Genomic DNA, 14,227 nt, shown 5'->3' with positions numbered 1-14,227 from the left:
GAATCAAATGAAAGGTTTTGATCACTAAATTGGTGCCCCATACTTTTGCTGCCCCATATTTTTTCAGGGAACCATAGAGGGCCCATTGTTTATCATTAAACATGGAAATAGCCCTTCCACCCTCTCTTCTCTGAATGAAACCATAAAGGGCCTCTTTGGACGCCAAAAGTTGAACTCAATTGCAAACAAGATTTTTTTAAATTTAAACAAACGATTTACCATTATCCAAGCCAAAAGACAACCATGATACATCTTCAAACATAGCTACACAACATAACCAGATGTTCAGAATTCCCTTGACAAGGGAGCAGGCAGGAAATAATATTGTCCTAAGTAACAAATTACCTTTTGAGTATTATTCTCTCCCAAAAAAAGCACCTGAAACCTACTCGGAATGACAAACGATCAAGCCTAACATTTCATATTTCAACTAGATACTACTGCCCCCCTCAAGATTATAAGGGAAAAACCAAAACAAAAAGGACTTCCAGTTTGCAGAAAATCCTGCTGTTCAGAATTATTCAATTACACTAGGAAAAGGACACAAAATTACCATCTTCCTTGTTCATCATCATCCCTGTTGATTAGCCACCGCCTCCGGATCCGTACTTCTTTCCAAGAAGAACCAGCTGCATCTTGTCATAACCTGCAAGCACACCAGCACCCGCAACCGCACGTAGAATGTTTGCACCAGCACCCTTGAATAGAGACTTAGCCCCCTCGTTCCTGAGGATTTGAGCAAATGCATCTGCAGAGCTCTTGTACTTCACGGCTTCACCGGAGGTCATCATCATCCTTCTACGCACGGTATCAATAGGGTAGGATGCTAGCCCAGCTCCAATAGTGATACCCCAACCCAACAGAAAACTTGCCAGGAAACTATCCTGTATCACCATAACAAAATACCAAATATCGTTAATAGTTAATACCAATCTAATTCCACAGATCATGCCAGGGTTAACTTCTCCATGTTCTTACATACCTGTAAATCACCGGTTAGCATCACGGGCTTTAGAGAATCGTACATTCCAAAGTAGAGCCCACGATAGACAATAATCCCAACACAGGAGATGTTAAATCCACGGTAAAGTCCAGCAACGCCATCAGATTTTAAAGTTTTCCTGTAGACGTCAATTAGACCATTGAACTGCCTTTCACCTCCTTTCTTGGCAGCCTTAGCATCATTGGCCAGACGAGTTCGGGCAAAATCGAGAGAGTAAACAAAGAGAAGGGAAGAGGCACCAGCTGCACCTCCCGATGCCAAGTTCCCGGCAAACCATTTCCAGTAGCCATCTCTGTCTTTCTTGAAGTTGAACAGCCTCTTGAAGTAATCCTTAAAAGCGAAATTCAAGGCCTGATGTACAAAAACACTATCAAGGATGCAAGCAACACCAACAAATAGGAAAGCACAAAAGATATGACATGGCAGAAAGCTCAGCCTAAATTTCTTGAGCATGAGAGGAGCTGACCTGGGTGGGGAAGTAACGAATGACATTGGCGGTATTTCCTCTCCACAATGCAACGAATCCTTCATCCTTGATGGTTCTGGCAAAGCAGTCTCCAATTCCCTTGTAGGGTTCGGAGAGCCGACCAGCCTTGATCATCTCATCCTGGTTCTGGATCAAGAGCTTCACCCGCTCAATTGGGGCAGCAGCTGTTTTGGAGACAGCAGCAGAAACTCCTCCCATAAGGAAATCAACAAGGAAGCCAGAGACGCCTTTCTCTGCGGGTGCTTGGACGAACACAGGTGAAAGAGGCGAGACAGGTGATAAGCCATGACTCCCACTTCCTTGGTACACCTGCAGCAGAGGACGCTGCAGGCCTCCATTTACATATGCACCAGAAATATTGTGGATTCCAGTATTCCTGGCATGCAAGTTGGGAGAGAGTCTACAGAAGAGTTGAGACTGCCCATGTATCTTCGTAATTATAGTAGGATGATGTGATCCATCAGCCATCGTTACAATCTACATGAATGCGGTCAGTACCAATGGTTAGTGCAGAAAACCATCAGCAATAAGTACAATACAAGCACAATTGAATCCAAATCATTTTATTGCAGCCAGCAAAGAAAATCATCATAAGCAAAGGTCCATAATAATCTGAGTTCACAAACTCAAACACCTGAAAAGACTCTTCTCAAAAGTAGTTAAAGAAAAATAAGAAAGACCGTAAATGCATGGTTCTTATGTGGCTTTATAGGATACTCAGGCATTGACTTTGATATATTAAAATTCTTAAAAATTATAAAGCATATAGTTAAAGCAAGTAGCTACACTTCATATAAGTTTATTTTTTTGCACTAGGAGTTTTACATGATTTTCTCCATAAAAAACACTACTATCTGTCCACAAGACCAATGAAGTCAGAAGCTGGAAAGGTAGTATACTTAGGTTGTGTTTGGGTGGCCTAAATATTACAACAAATGAAATACATCACACGAACTCAATAAAGAACAAGTAGAAGGGAAAATAAGAAATTCATATGGATGAACAGAAAAATGTAATTTAAACTAAAACATCTCGAGCTAACAGGAATATAGTACAAGCAAAAGCCATAATAACTGCCAGAGGGTTTTTTTTTTTTTTTTGAATGGTTCGTAATAGCCATCGAGTTCAGCTAGGAAGAACAAACAACCTGGAAGACATAGTGTAGTAAATGGCATTGCTAATAAGTAATAACTATTAAAGTCATAACACACATGACTCAATTCAGAAAATGCAAAGAAATACATACTTGCATTTCTCAGTAAGATTTAACAGGCATTGTTAGTGCATGATATGATTAATCCTCCAAACGAATAAAACTCTCTATCTTGTCCATAAATCCCATTAAACAAGGGAAGTGATAAATGCGCCCCTATTCATTACTTGGGACACCCAGCTGCAGTGTATCTATGACTGCAGAGGGGCTGATGTACTTCACATGGGAACGATTCAACCGACCTGATTGCCACGTACAATGCAGCTGGGTGTCCAAAGTAATGAAAAGGGGCGCATTTATCATTTACCTTGAACAAATGTAAGCAATTTAAACAGATCCTAGTGTAACTGACATCACTAAGGCCTTGTTTGGATTGCAGGGAATTTTTTTTTTTGGAAAATTTTGGAGAAGAAAAACATTTCAAAATTTTTCTGATATGTAACACATGAAAATATATAATTTGAACCAATGCTACACAATTCTTACTTGGAGGGACCAACAATTTATGATAATATCCCTCTAAATCAACCATAATCATATCATGCCCATCAGAAATGTTTTCTTGCAATCCAACCAGGGCCTATGTGAAACTTAACAACAACATCAACAACTAGTAACAGAAAAGTTCAAAGATGAGATAAAAATTCAGCTATAGGTATAGAAACATGCTAGAAAAAATTTTAGGTGTTTCTTGCAGCTAGCAAGACACTCACCGATAATAACAATAGCGTGGTTAACAAACTCAAAGTCCCACTAATAAACCACAAAACTAAATTAAAGGCGCAAAACAGTAGAAAGTATCTACTGCACACTTTTGATTCAATGGCATCATATATTCTTTAGAACTCCCACATCCACGACCACACAAACATGACTCAGCTCAGTCAACTGCCAGGCTTATTGGCTTCTTCAGACAGTTGGGATGTCAAGCACAGCTGAAAATAATGGCAGAGAACTTCAGCATCCTGTAGTAAAGTTGTAAGTTCCAATACAACTCCACTCAACTAAGCCTTTGTCTGGCAAAGTTGTAAGTTCTAATCATAGTCATAAATATTTGCCTCAGGAATTTCTCAGGGAGTGTATATCTCGACAGATTTTAAATTTTTTTGTTACTTGAGTGTTTATATGAGGAAAAAAACTGGAGTTTGGCCTGCTATATCAGTATATCCGTCTTACCTTTCTACAATTTTTCTTATTTCTCTCCTCTTCATTTGTCTCCAAATTTATAAATTTCAGCGCAGTGTATGCAAATGGAACAATCACAAGAAAGATGAAAATTTTGTTGACACTCATAATACCCAGATCCACATCTTATACATTACAATAGAACCTTCTAATATCACTCTACCGAAGCAGTGCCTATAGTGAGATAAGTAGATCTAGCCTCAAAGTTTAGTCGACCAAATGAATTACCATAACAGGAGATCAAAATAGAAAACAATTCTAACAAAAAAAAAACGTTGGATTACATTTAGTACCATCAAATGAAGTTCAGACCATCACGCATCATCGATCTACCATTCTAATAAACTACTCTACTCAACTCAGTCAAACTAGACCTAAGATCCAATGATATTACATCGATCTACTCAAAGAACAATCACATCTACAAAAAAAAAAGCAGAAAATCATCGATCAAGAAGACGAGTATATCCATCACACAAATAGAACAACTAGATAAATTAATAAATACATAAAGTGAATCCCTGATCTACGAAAGCGAACGTGTGCTCTATCATACAAACTCATAAACCACGATCTTGAAGGAAAGTTATGAATCTACATGTCATGAGATTTCCTATAATATATCCAACAAAAACATATAAAAAAACAACACCAGATCTACAGTTATCGTTACCAAATAGAAAACAACAAAGAAGAAAGCTTTCAGGGCTAGATCTGCAGAGTAACTGAGAGAAAAAAAACTGGAAACAACAATCAAAACCTAGATTTCGAAGCCGCGAAAAAGAAAAAAGAGAAAAAAATAGCAAAAAACTAGAAGATTTAAGCTAGAAAATGCAAGTAATAGAAGAGAAGATCAAGAGATGAGACTCCTCACCCGAGAGAAGGTCGCCCTCCTCTCCTTTGACATGCGAGGAGGCCAATGAGGTTGAAGCGAGGTTTATATAGGTGGAGGGACTGGAGCTTTTTATTGGAAGATTCTAGGGCACGGCTACTAGAAAAATACCCTTCTCTTCTCAACAAATGACCATTATGACGCGGCTGCTAGAAATAGGGGCCTTAGTGGATCCCTTCTTTGATTGATCTTAACCGTTCATTTGGTACGCCCGATTTTGGATCTTTTATGACTCAAAAAATAATCATGCCAATTATCCAATTCTATGGGAGGAAAAACACTTTGAAAACGGGACTTAGTTTGGAAAAAAAAGAAAAGGGGGGGACTGAAATGACCGTTGATGTGACCCTTTTAGATAGACCTGGCAAACGGGTGGCCAGGTCAAAGGCCGGGCCTAGTTTGACCCGGCCCGTACGGGTCCGGGTCGACTCACGGGTCATCCGGATTTTTGACGTGTTTTTTTTTAAGATTTTTTTTTGTATAGGGATTCACCAGCCACCTTCGCCGAGGCTACTTTTCGACTTCTCGATCGGCAGAAGTATGACAAAGGTGGCTAGCAATAAATAATAGCAATATATAATAATCATGTAGGCACTAAGTTTTAAATGAAAAATTACGGAAAAATGGAAGCAAAGTACAAAAATTACCAAAAAAATAACTAAAAAATGTATTAAAATATGACAATTACCAAAAAAACTATAAAAAAATTAAAAAATTATGACAATTACGGTAAAAAAGGCCAAAATAAAACTTTTGTACTTCTCGACGAGCACCCGAGGGTCCACCCGGCCCGGCCCAGTTTTGACGGGCCGGGTGGAACCGCAGGTCATTTTCAAACGGGTCACAGATTGGTGACCCGGACTCGGAATTTATGGGCAGGCCGGGTGGACTCGCGGGTCCGTGTCACTTTTTGCCAGGTCTACTTTTAAATGTGTATTTATTGCTTTTATAAGGATTTGAGCTTGTCCATTTGTCTTTTAGTTGACGTGGCTCAAATGGTTGAAGCCCCTTTTTTCCAAAACGGAATCCCGTTTTCCTAGCAGTGCTCTTTTTGGGGTTGAACATGGCCTACCCAAAACTGCATATTCAACTTGGGCCGGGTCTGGGTCGGATTGAAAGCAACCCTGATCCCCTACGCAAGGTAGCATTACCTTAACCCTGACCCAGCCTACCCCTAACAAAACCCATCTAACCTTGTTTTTCAAACTGGGTTGGGTTGGGTTGGGTTTGGGTTGGCACGGTACAAAAAAAGAAGAATTGCACAAAAATAGATATGGGGTTCGAGTTCAGATTGGGTTGTCTCTCAATAAAATCTCGATGAAATTAGGAGGATGTGATCAGGTTTGAGTCGAGTCGGGTTGCTCAAAGCCCTATCCCAATCCAAAATTAAACCATCCCAAGGGAAGGCCAACCCAACTTGAACCAATATCAAGTAAAAACCATCAGGCTTAGGTTGGGCTTAACCCACATTCCACGGCAACATATAAACATCAATGGACATTAGATTGTTAGTATTTTAAATACTAAAAATGAAAGAAACATTTGCTTTTGAAAAAGATTCTTTTTTGCTTTTGAATTTCCCACCCAAAATTTGAAATTTTCAAATTGATTCTATTCTCTTGTACTTTCCCACCAATATCATTTAAACTTTTGAAGGTAGCTCTCTTACCTCTTAAAAGTTTAGTCCAAGATGGGAAGTTGAGAAAAATTCTCCCATCCATATAAGAGGGAGTGTTGAGCAAAGGCTTGGGCCTTTCAAGGGCATTCAATTTGTTTGCCTTTGGTGTTTTACAAAGAACAAGATCAAATAAATAAAAAACACACACACACGCGCGCACGCCGAGCCGAGCCGTGCCGTGCCATTTTTTAAATGACGTTTTAAAAAAAGGTGTCTCTACTGTTTTAAAGAGGTGTCTTCAACAGACACGTTTTCTCTATAAAAAGAGATTGTTTCCAACGTCTTGAAATATAGTTCTTACATCTGTTTTAGAATCTCTCTTTAAACAGATAGACGAGCATTTCATCTCGGCTGATTCGTTTTTCCATCTCTATTGAGTCGTTTGCAAAAACAGAACAGTTTCCTTTCTGTTATTTTTGTTTTCTTTTCTCTGTTCTGTTTTATTTGTTGGGCATTCGGAGTGTTCGCTGTTTGGTTCGGATCTATCTGATTGTGCACTTCAGATAGATAGCGACGGTGCGTCGGGCTGTTGTATCCTGGGGGTGATTGCGTTCGGATCTGTTGCACAGGAGGGTTTTCCGCAGAGGCGCAAAATCACCTTAAAGAGAGCGACCTAGTCCGTGCCTCAACTCGCCGCATCGAAAAGGTTATACTAATCATCTATTATTTCTGTTTTTTCACATAAATCAGTAAACAGGTACGCCATATTATTTATATTAAGAGGAAAATCTCATAATATAGATTGCATGATTAGCATGATTTTTGACCCATAAGAGATCCAAAATGATACTTATCTAATGGATAATTCGGATTAATCAAAGGTGCAACCCACTATGCACATGCCCTATTAAGGCCCTATTCATTTTGGATTTTGAGAACTGAATTTTGAGTGCTAATCCGAATATTGAACTCAAAATTAAATGCAATTTTGAGTCCAATAATCAGTTCTGACTCAAAATCTATTCTCAACCTCCATAACCACCATGGCCAAAAGATTTCATCCCGACTCGTACGAGTGTTCATCTCAGGCATTTTGCCAAACTAATCCTCATCATGTGAAGTATCTTTCAACAAGTAAATGGCAGGTGCTATGCGCAAAACTATTCATAAGAAAAATAAGTCTCAGGCATTTTGCCAAACTAATCCTCATCATGTCAAACGTACCACCCACACGTCAAGACTTGACACTCAGGCAGGGGCGATGTCACATGAGAGGAAAGGGGGACAATTGCCCCCCTTAAGTTTTTAGAAAAAAAATATATACCTTTAGTTTTTAATATTTTTTTATACTTACCCCCTTTTTAAAAAAATATGCCCTCCTTTCCGATCATCCCTAAGATAGAAAATAAGTTTAAAATTTTAATTTTACCATTTTTATCTCCCTTTTTTGTGCAAAATTTACTATAATTTTTGCCCCCTTTTCGAAATTTCAGATAGAAATTTTTTCTATCTTAATTTTAAGATAGATAAAAAATTACTATAATTTTTGCCCCCCTTGTGCAAAATTTCTGGCATCGCCCCTGCACTCAGGCACCATATAATTTCTCCTACTAATATATCCTCCTTCCCTCCCTCCCTCCCTCCCAATGGATTAAGGACTTTTTGGAGAAAATAAAATATTTCAAAAGAAGCCAATTTATTTAGCATTTTCTAAGGACAACTGGTATCAGAAGGACTAGGCAATGGTGAGATCAACAGTAACATACAACTTTTGGGTCCTATAGAGGAACATGTGTGTGAAATCAAGACCATTGATCTTGTAGAACATCATGAGGCGATCCAGTGTCTCATCTCAAGCAGACATCCCATCTGTAAGATAAAGATCTGCAGGAAAAACAACAGTTCAGCTTTTCTTGGCAGAAACTTAGTTGAGGCTAGAAACTTAGTTGAAGCTTGATGGATCACGGTGCAAAGATCATTCAATCTTGGTGTTCTCAACGTCATTTGCGCGGACTTCCCAAACATAATATTGGTGTTCTCAAAGTCATTTCCCCCTTAATGAGGAGTCCAAAACATTCACAGTGTACCCTCTAGGTTTCCATAGAGTGACCCATAGTATGCGAAGTCCACGGGATTCAAAATCCCGCATGACTAAGCTCTCCTCATGGAGCGACCTACTACATGTATGAGCCATGGTAAGAAACACACCATTATAGAAAGGGAAGCAATCAAAGAATTGGTGCAAACTTCAAACTTTGATGGATCCAGTTGAGGGAACCCTGGCCCACCAGGAGTTGGAGGTCTCCTTAGTTACCTTAGTAAAGACTCAGGAGAGATTATTTGGGCATTCCCAGGGCCAATTGGGGTTACGGTTGCTTCATAAGCAGAAATCCGAGCAGTTTATCAAGGTCTTAAGCTAGTGTATATCAACCCCGTTCCAAATTTAATAGTGGCAGGCAATTCACTTAATGTCCTCTGATGGCTTAACAGACCGCATCATCACATGTGGAGGTTCGACAAATATTTCAATGAGATTAATGATGTCAAAGTTGAGATACAAAGCCTCAAACAATGGAGCTACAAGCCTAACCCATAAATGAACCCAAGTTTTCCTTGAGATGTAGTGATTGGGCCCACTCACTTGATGCTAGCATGCTTCGCACCATTCATTTGTAAAGCTATATGGTGGAGATGTCATAGCCCAAAAGTATTACGATCTAGCACTGTTATCATTCCATACATCGCTAAATGTGGATAGCTAAAATAAAATATGGAAATTGCTAGCGTCCATCGCAAAAGGCTTTTTGCGATAGACCAGCTGCGAAAAGCCTTTTGTGATGGAGTTTAGCAAATCCCATAAAATATAATATGGTGTAAGTTCAATGCGTGAAAGTCTTTCGATCGTACGGTCAGTCTTGCTAGACACAGATTTTATCGGCTATGAAATCTCCATGGCAGGGTCAACTATATAGAGTGCTCACACGATCAACTCACTTACATTTGTTTACACACTGTCTACTACTATAAGCTGGGAGAAAAAGAAGAGAATTTTTTGATATTATTCCGTGCACATTTAAGAACAATATTGTTTCAAGAGGAATTTACTTTCGAAATCAATGATACGATCATACGATCATTTTTTGTGTGACCCCACGAGAACTTGTACGTGTAATTGAGACCAGTGATCTTGTAAAGCATAGTGCCGTGACCCACATGGTCTTGGTCTCGTACAGTCATACTGAATAGAATTTCACGCATAAAGTGAAGGACTTCAAAAAAAAAAGTCGACTGTTCAGATTTTCTGGACAGAACCCTAGACGAGGGTTGATGGATCATGAGGCTAGGAAAATTCGATCAAGGTGTTCTCAATGGCATTTTGCCGAACTTGTGGCCAAATGACAAGAGCAGTGGATCTCATCACGTTCGCTCGGCACAAATGGAGCCCAAAAAGTGCATTGTTGGATTTCAATGCCAACAGAGCAATTGTTAGTCCAAACATGGCCTTAAGGAAATGATGTTTCCAGTCATTTCCCACAATTTCCATTCCTAATCGTCTTCAAGAAGGGAAATGATATCCGCACTCCCATTTTTCACAATGGCACTCCTCATTTTGTTAAACACTAATTATGTGTTGAAGACTATGACAGTTCCCAAAGAGCTCCCAACATTTTATCATAAATTGAAGAGATGAGTGTCATTATGAATATATGGGATTAGGGGTGTCAATGGGATCCACTTTCGATCGGATCCACCTATATCTTAAGTCACAATCCATTCAATTCTCTTATCGGTCGGATCGGAATTGGAGCGTTCTTCGGATCCTACTTCTTGTGTCATTATGAAAATATGGGATTAGCGGTGTCAACGGATCCACTTTGGACCAGATAAATTATCTGGTTGATCGACCAGAAAATGTGAGCCCATATATTAAAGGCATGTGATTATAATTTAAAGATCCCCAAAAATAAAACATGAATTGTCGTGGTTCAGTTAATTGTTTTCAGGTGTAATCAAACAATGGAAAACATGAAATTTTAAAATAAAAATTTCAAACTTTTCCAAAAATTCCTACAATCCAAACAATGCCTTATTATTTTTTAAAATGATAGAATTCTATTAAAAGAGGATGAGGCCACAACTGAGATAGCAGAGAACCAAAAAAAGAGCATATACAAATACTAGATCAACAATAGTCAAGGCGGTGAGTAATCAAAGGTCTTTGGAACTGGTATAATCACTCCTGCACGAGCTAGATGGTCCGCCTCTTCATTCGCTAACGTCCGCACGCGGTGAAAGCATATACGAATCAATGAACTATATGAGAATCTCCAAGTGAGAGGACCTCTCACCCAACCATCTAATAACATTGAAGGAATCTCTTTCCACAATGAGATTATTCATATATCTGACTGCCATCGGTCAAATGCCCTAAAGAATCTCCCTCACTTCCGCCTCATTAGAAATGTTGATTCCAATAGGCCCAAAAATTCCCATTTGGTCAAGCAAGACTCATCTCTGAGAAGGCCTCCAATAAGAATTACCCAATCTAGAGCCGTCAAAGTTAAGCTTGGGCCATCGAGGATTAGGGGATCCGTCTAACAGAGCCTTGCTATTATTATTTTATCAACAAAGAACTCCACTCAATCCCATCTCACCTACCAAACATAAGAAAAACATACACTCGAAATTCTATACCTTCATTCACATGTACTACTCACGAATTTCTCTACGCTTCATCATCATTTTACCACCCGTTCACATCCCCACACAACATTCTATTCCTTCGAACTAAAGACATGACTTCTTTCAACAACGAAAACAACGTGAAGGAAATCGTATACAAGCCACCGGCTCGTAGCTTTACAAGGAGATGATCTCGTTACTCTCGTATTAAACATATATGTAGAGAGAGGGAAATGATGTATTCTGCTATTCGCCCCTGTTTCTTCACTTGCCCACCACCTTCTAGTGTAAACTAGTAGTCATAAGTATAACTCATAAATGCACTAAAAGGGGGTGGACCGGGGTAGAAAAGGGGAATATATAACATCCCTTGAGAGAAATACCCTGTAACCTTACGTTCCATTGAGAGAAAGTGTGCACCATTTAATCCTACCCATCTCCTCTTAAACTATAAAAAAGATGGGACCCCTTTTCTATCGATATTGATCCAACGGTAATGAATTCATCCACGGCAATAACTTTTATTATGCCTAACTCTTTGATGCGATGGCAATGTTAGAAAACCCTAGTATGTGTGAGTTTCTACGTTTCACATGTTAGATTACTTATCTAAACCCTAAAATGAGTATAATTTAGGATGGTGGGCGATGTCTTTTTTAGGAGAGACATCCTTATCGTGCGCATCACCCTCCTTCACAGGCCAAGATTCCTAAGAGGTGTCGGTGGGACCCATTTTAAAAATGTAAAAATCAAAGAAAATGAGACAAGTAAGAAGATCTCAATGTGAGAAGCTATCCAGATCGTTCATCCGAGGGCCCCAACTTGTAGATGACATGATGTAAAAGTCGCTACATTGGAATATTCTTAGTTTCTAACCGTTCGATCATAGAACTTGAAAGTGGATTACTGCTAATTTTTTCTTAAGCCCACAAGTCATTGATCGAATAGTTGGTATCATTCCACAAGTGCGATTGTTTGAGGGGTGCCCACATCAAAATAGTGGGGTCCGGACCATTCTAATGTCGTGTGGCTTGGCTAGATTAAGCTTATCATGTACTTCTCACAGTTTCAATCTCCCAAACAAATAGCACCTGACCCTTGTATTTTAGGGTGAATTTGACGATTTTGCGTCACAAAATATCAATCTCGGGGGAGATTATTTAGCGGACATCATGATTAAACGACACGACCCTGAATTTCAAAAAAAGTTGAAAACGAAAACCCCTCTACAAAACACAGACCTTGTCCACAGACAGCACACAGACCTTGTCCACAGACCGCACAATTCAAATGGCTTCTACTTCTTTAATTACCTACTTCATCCTCTTCTTACTACACTCTTCCTTCTTCCTCCAAGCATTCCTAGCCAAATCCAAACATACTAGCCATTCCCATTTCCATTCCCATTCTCATCCCAATTCCAATTCCAATTCCAATTCCACCACTCATCACCACTCCACCCCCCCAAACCCAAGACTCCTACAAGCTTTCCATGCCCTCCAAGCATGGAAACTAGTCATCTACTCGGACCCAAAAAACTTCACATCCAATTGGGTTGGCCCCAATGTTTGTTACTACACCAGCGTGTTCTGTGCTCCCGCCCTTGACGACCCAACCATCCAAGTCGTCGCCGGAATCGACTTCAACCATGCCGATATCGCCGGATTCCTCCCCGATGAGCTCGGCCTACTCTCCGACCTCGCCCTGCTTCACATCAATAGTAACCGATTCTGTGGAATCCTCCCTCTAACATTAGCAAATCTCACTCTCCTCTACGAACTAGACATTAGTAACAATCGGTTCGTCGGTCCTTTCCCATCAGTAGTACTCTCCCTGCCCTCTCTCAAGTACCTCGACCTTCGCTTCAATGAGTTCGAAGGCGTATTGCCTTCGGAACTCTTCAAAAGAAGCCTCGATGCCATATTTGTTAACAACAATCGCCTAACTTCAGTGATCCCATCCAATTTAGCATCCACCACGGCATCGGTGGTTGTTTTCGCTAACAATAATATTATGGGTTGTCTTCCAGAAGACATTGCCAAGTTAGCAAATAGCTTAGAGGAGCTAGTTTTGATTAACACAAACTTGTCTGGTTGCTTGCCATGGGAGGTTGGCCTTTTGTACAAGCTCAAGGTGTTGGATGTGAGCTTCAATAGCTTGGTGGGTCCAATTCCTTATAGTGTGGCTGGGTTGGTCCATGTGGAACAGCTCAATGTAGCCCATAACATGATGAGCGGGATCATACCGGCCGGGGTCTGTGCTCTGCCCAACCTCGAGAATTTCACTGCATCTTACAATTTCTTCTTTGAGGAAGAGTGGCTTTGCCAGAATCTTACATCTAAAGGTATCCTATTTGATGATCGCCGGAATTGTTTGCCGGACAGGCCAACTCAGAGGAGCAAGAAGGAATGCGACGCCGCCCTTGAACACCATGTTGATTGTTTTGAATATCACTGTGGAAGTGGTGGTGGTGGTGGTGCAACCATGTTAAATGCTTACACTCCTTCACAATCACCTTCAAGTCATCCCTAGTGTGTATGTGTTCTTGTTTCTTATATAAATGGGAAATGATATTTCCTCTCCTTTTACCAGCAGCTCTATCCCTTTTGTTTGTCTTTTCCTTAAAATGACTTCATTCTTAAGAAAAAGAAAACAAAAGGGGGTGGAAATACAGTCATCTTTAGGAAAAGGCAAACAAAAGGGGGTGAACATGCTGAAAATGAGGGGGAGAAAATATTATTTCCCTATAAGTGAAGTTAAACAGCTTACTATGGAAGAAGGAGAATATCTCCAACTGTACTCTGAGGGAGTTCTTGTTATGTCCCTGTGAGATTTCCCTTGTTGGGTCTGTAAAATTTGCTTCTCTTTGTCAAGTTTGAATGGTCCTTGTAAATAGGGTCTCTCCTCCAAAGTGACCTTCAACTACTCTGTTTCGCATCAATTATATGTATATTCTATACTCTGTATAACAAATAAAGTGCATGCCTGATGGAATAAAAAGAAGATAGCTTATGGTGGAAGGGAAAATTTTGTAGAAGAAAATTGTATAATATGGAAACATTTCCTTCCAAAAATTAAAAACAAATTAAGATAACATAAATGTGAATTTTCTATCAGATAATTTAAGGAGGAAGAGATGAAAAGAA

General features: G+C 39.7%; 1 protein-coding gene and 1 pseudogene across 1 annotated transcript; one reads left to right on the top strand and one right to left on the bottom strand.

The window, feature by feature from the left end:
* Positions 1-392: 392 nt before the first annotated feature.
* Positions 393-4,919, bottom strand: LOC143892863 (ADP,ATP carrier protein 1, mitochondrial-like). Its single transcript, XM_077397772.1, has 4 exons — positions 4,763-4,919; positions 1,470-1,967; positions 983-1,354; positions 393-884 (listed from the first exon to the last, which is right to left on the bottom strand). Exons 1-4 carry the CDS (start codon positions 4,793-4,795, stop codon positions 585-587), a joined length of 1,203 nt encoding a protein of 400 aa, XP_077253887.1. The 5' UTR covers positions 4,796-4,919; the 3' UTR covers positions 393-584.
* A 7,445-nt stretch (positions 4,920-12,364) lies between these two features.
* On the top strand, positions 12,365-13,906 carry LOC143847323 (leucine-rich repeat extensin-like protein 4 pseudogene; annotated as a pseudogene).
* The last annotated feature ends 321 nt before the right edge of the window (positions 13,907-14,227 follow it).

Source organism: Tasmannia lanceolata, unplaced genomic scaffold (assembly GCF_043159265.1).
Source record: "Tasmannia lanceolata isolate RefF3 unplaced genomic scaffold, GAP_Taslan_0.1 ptg000015l, whole genome shotgun sequence".
Classification (NCBI taxonomy): Eukaryota; Viridiplantae; Streptophyta; class Magnoliopsida; order Canellales; family Winteraceae; genus Tasmannia; species Tasmannia lanceolata.
Note: the sequence above shows the minus strand (reverse complement) of the source record. Positions and strands in the feature narration are given on the sequence as shown.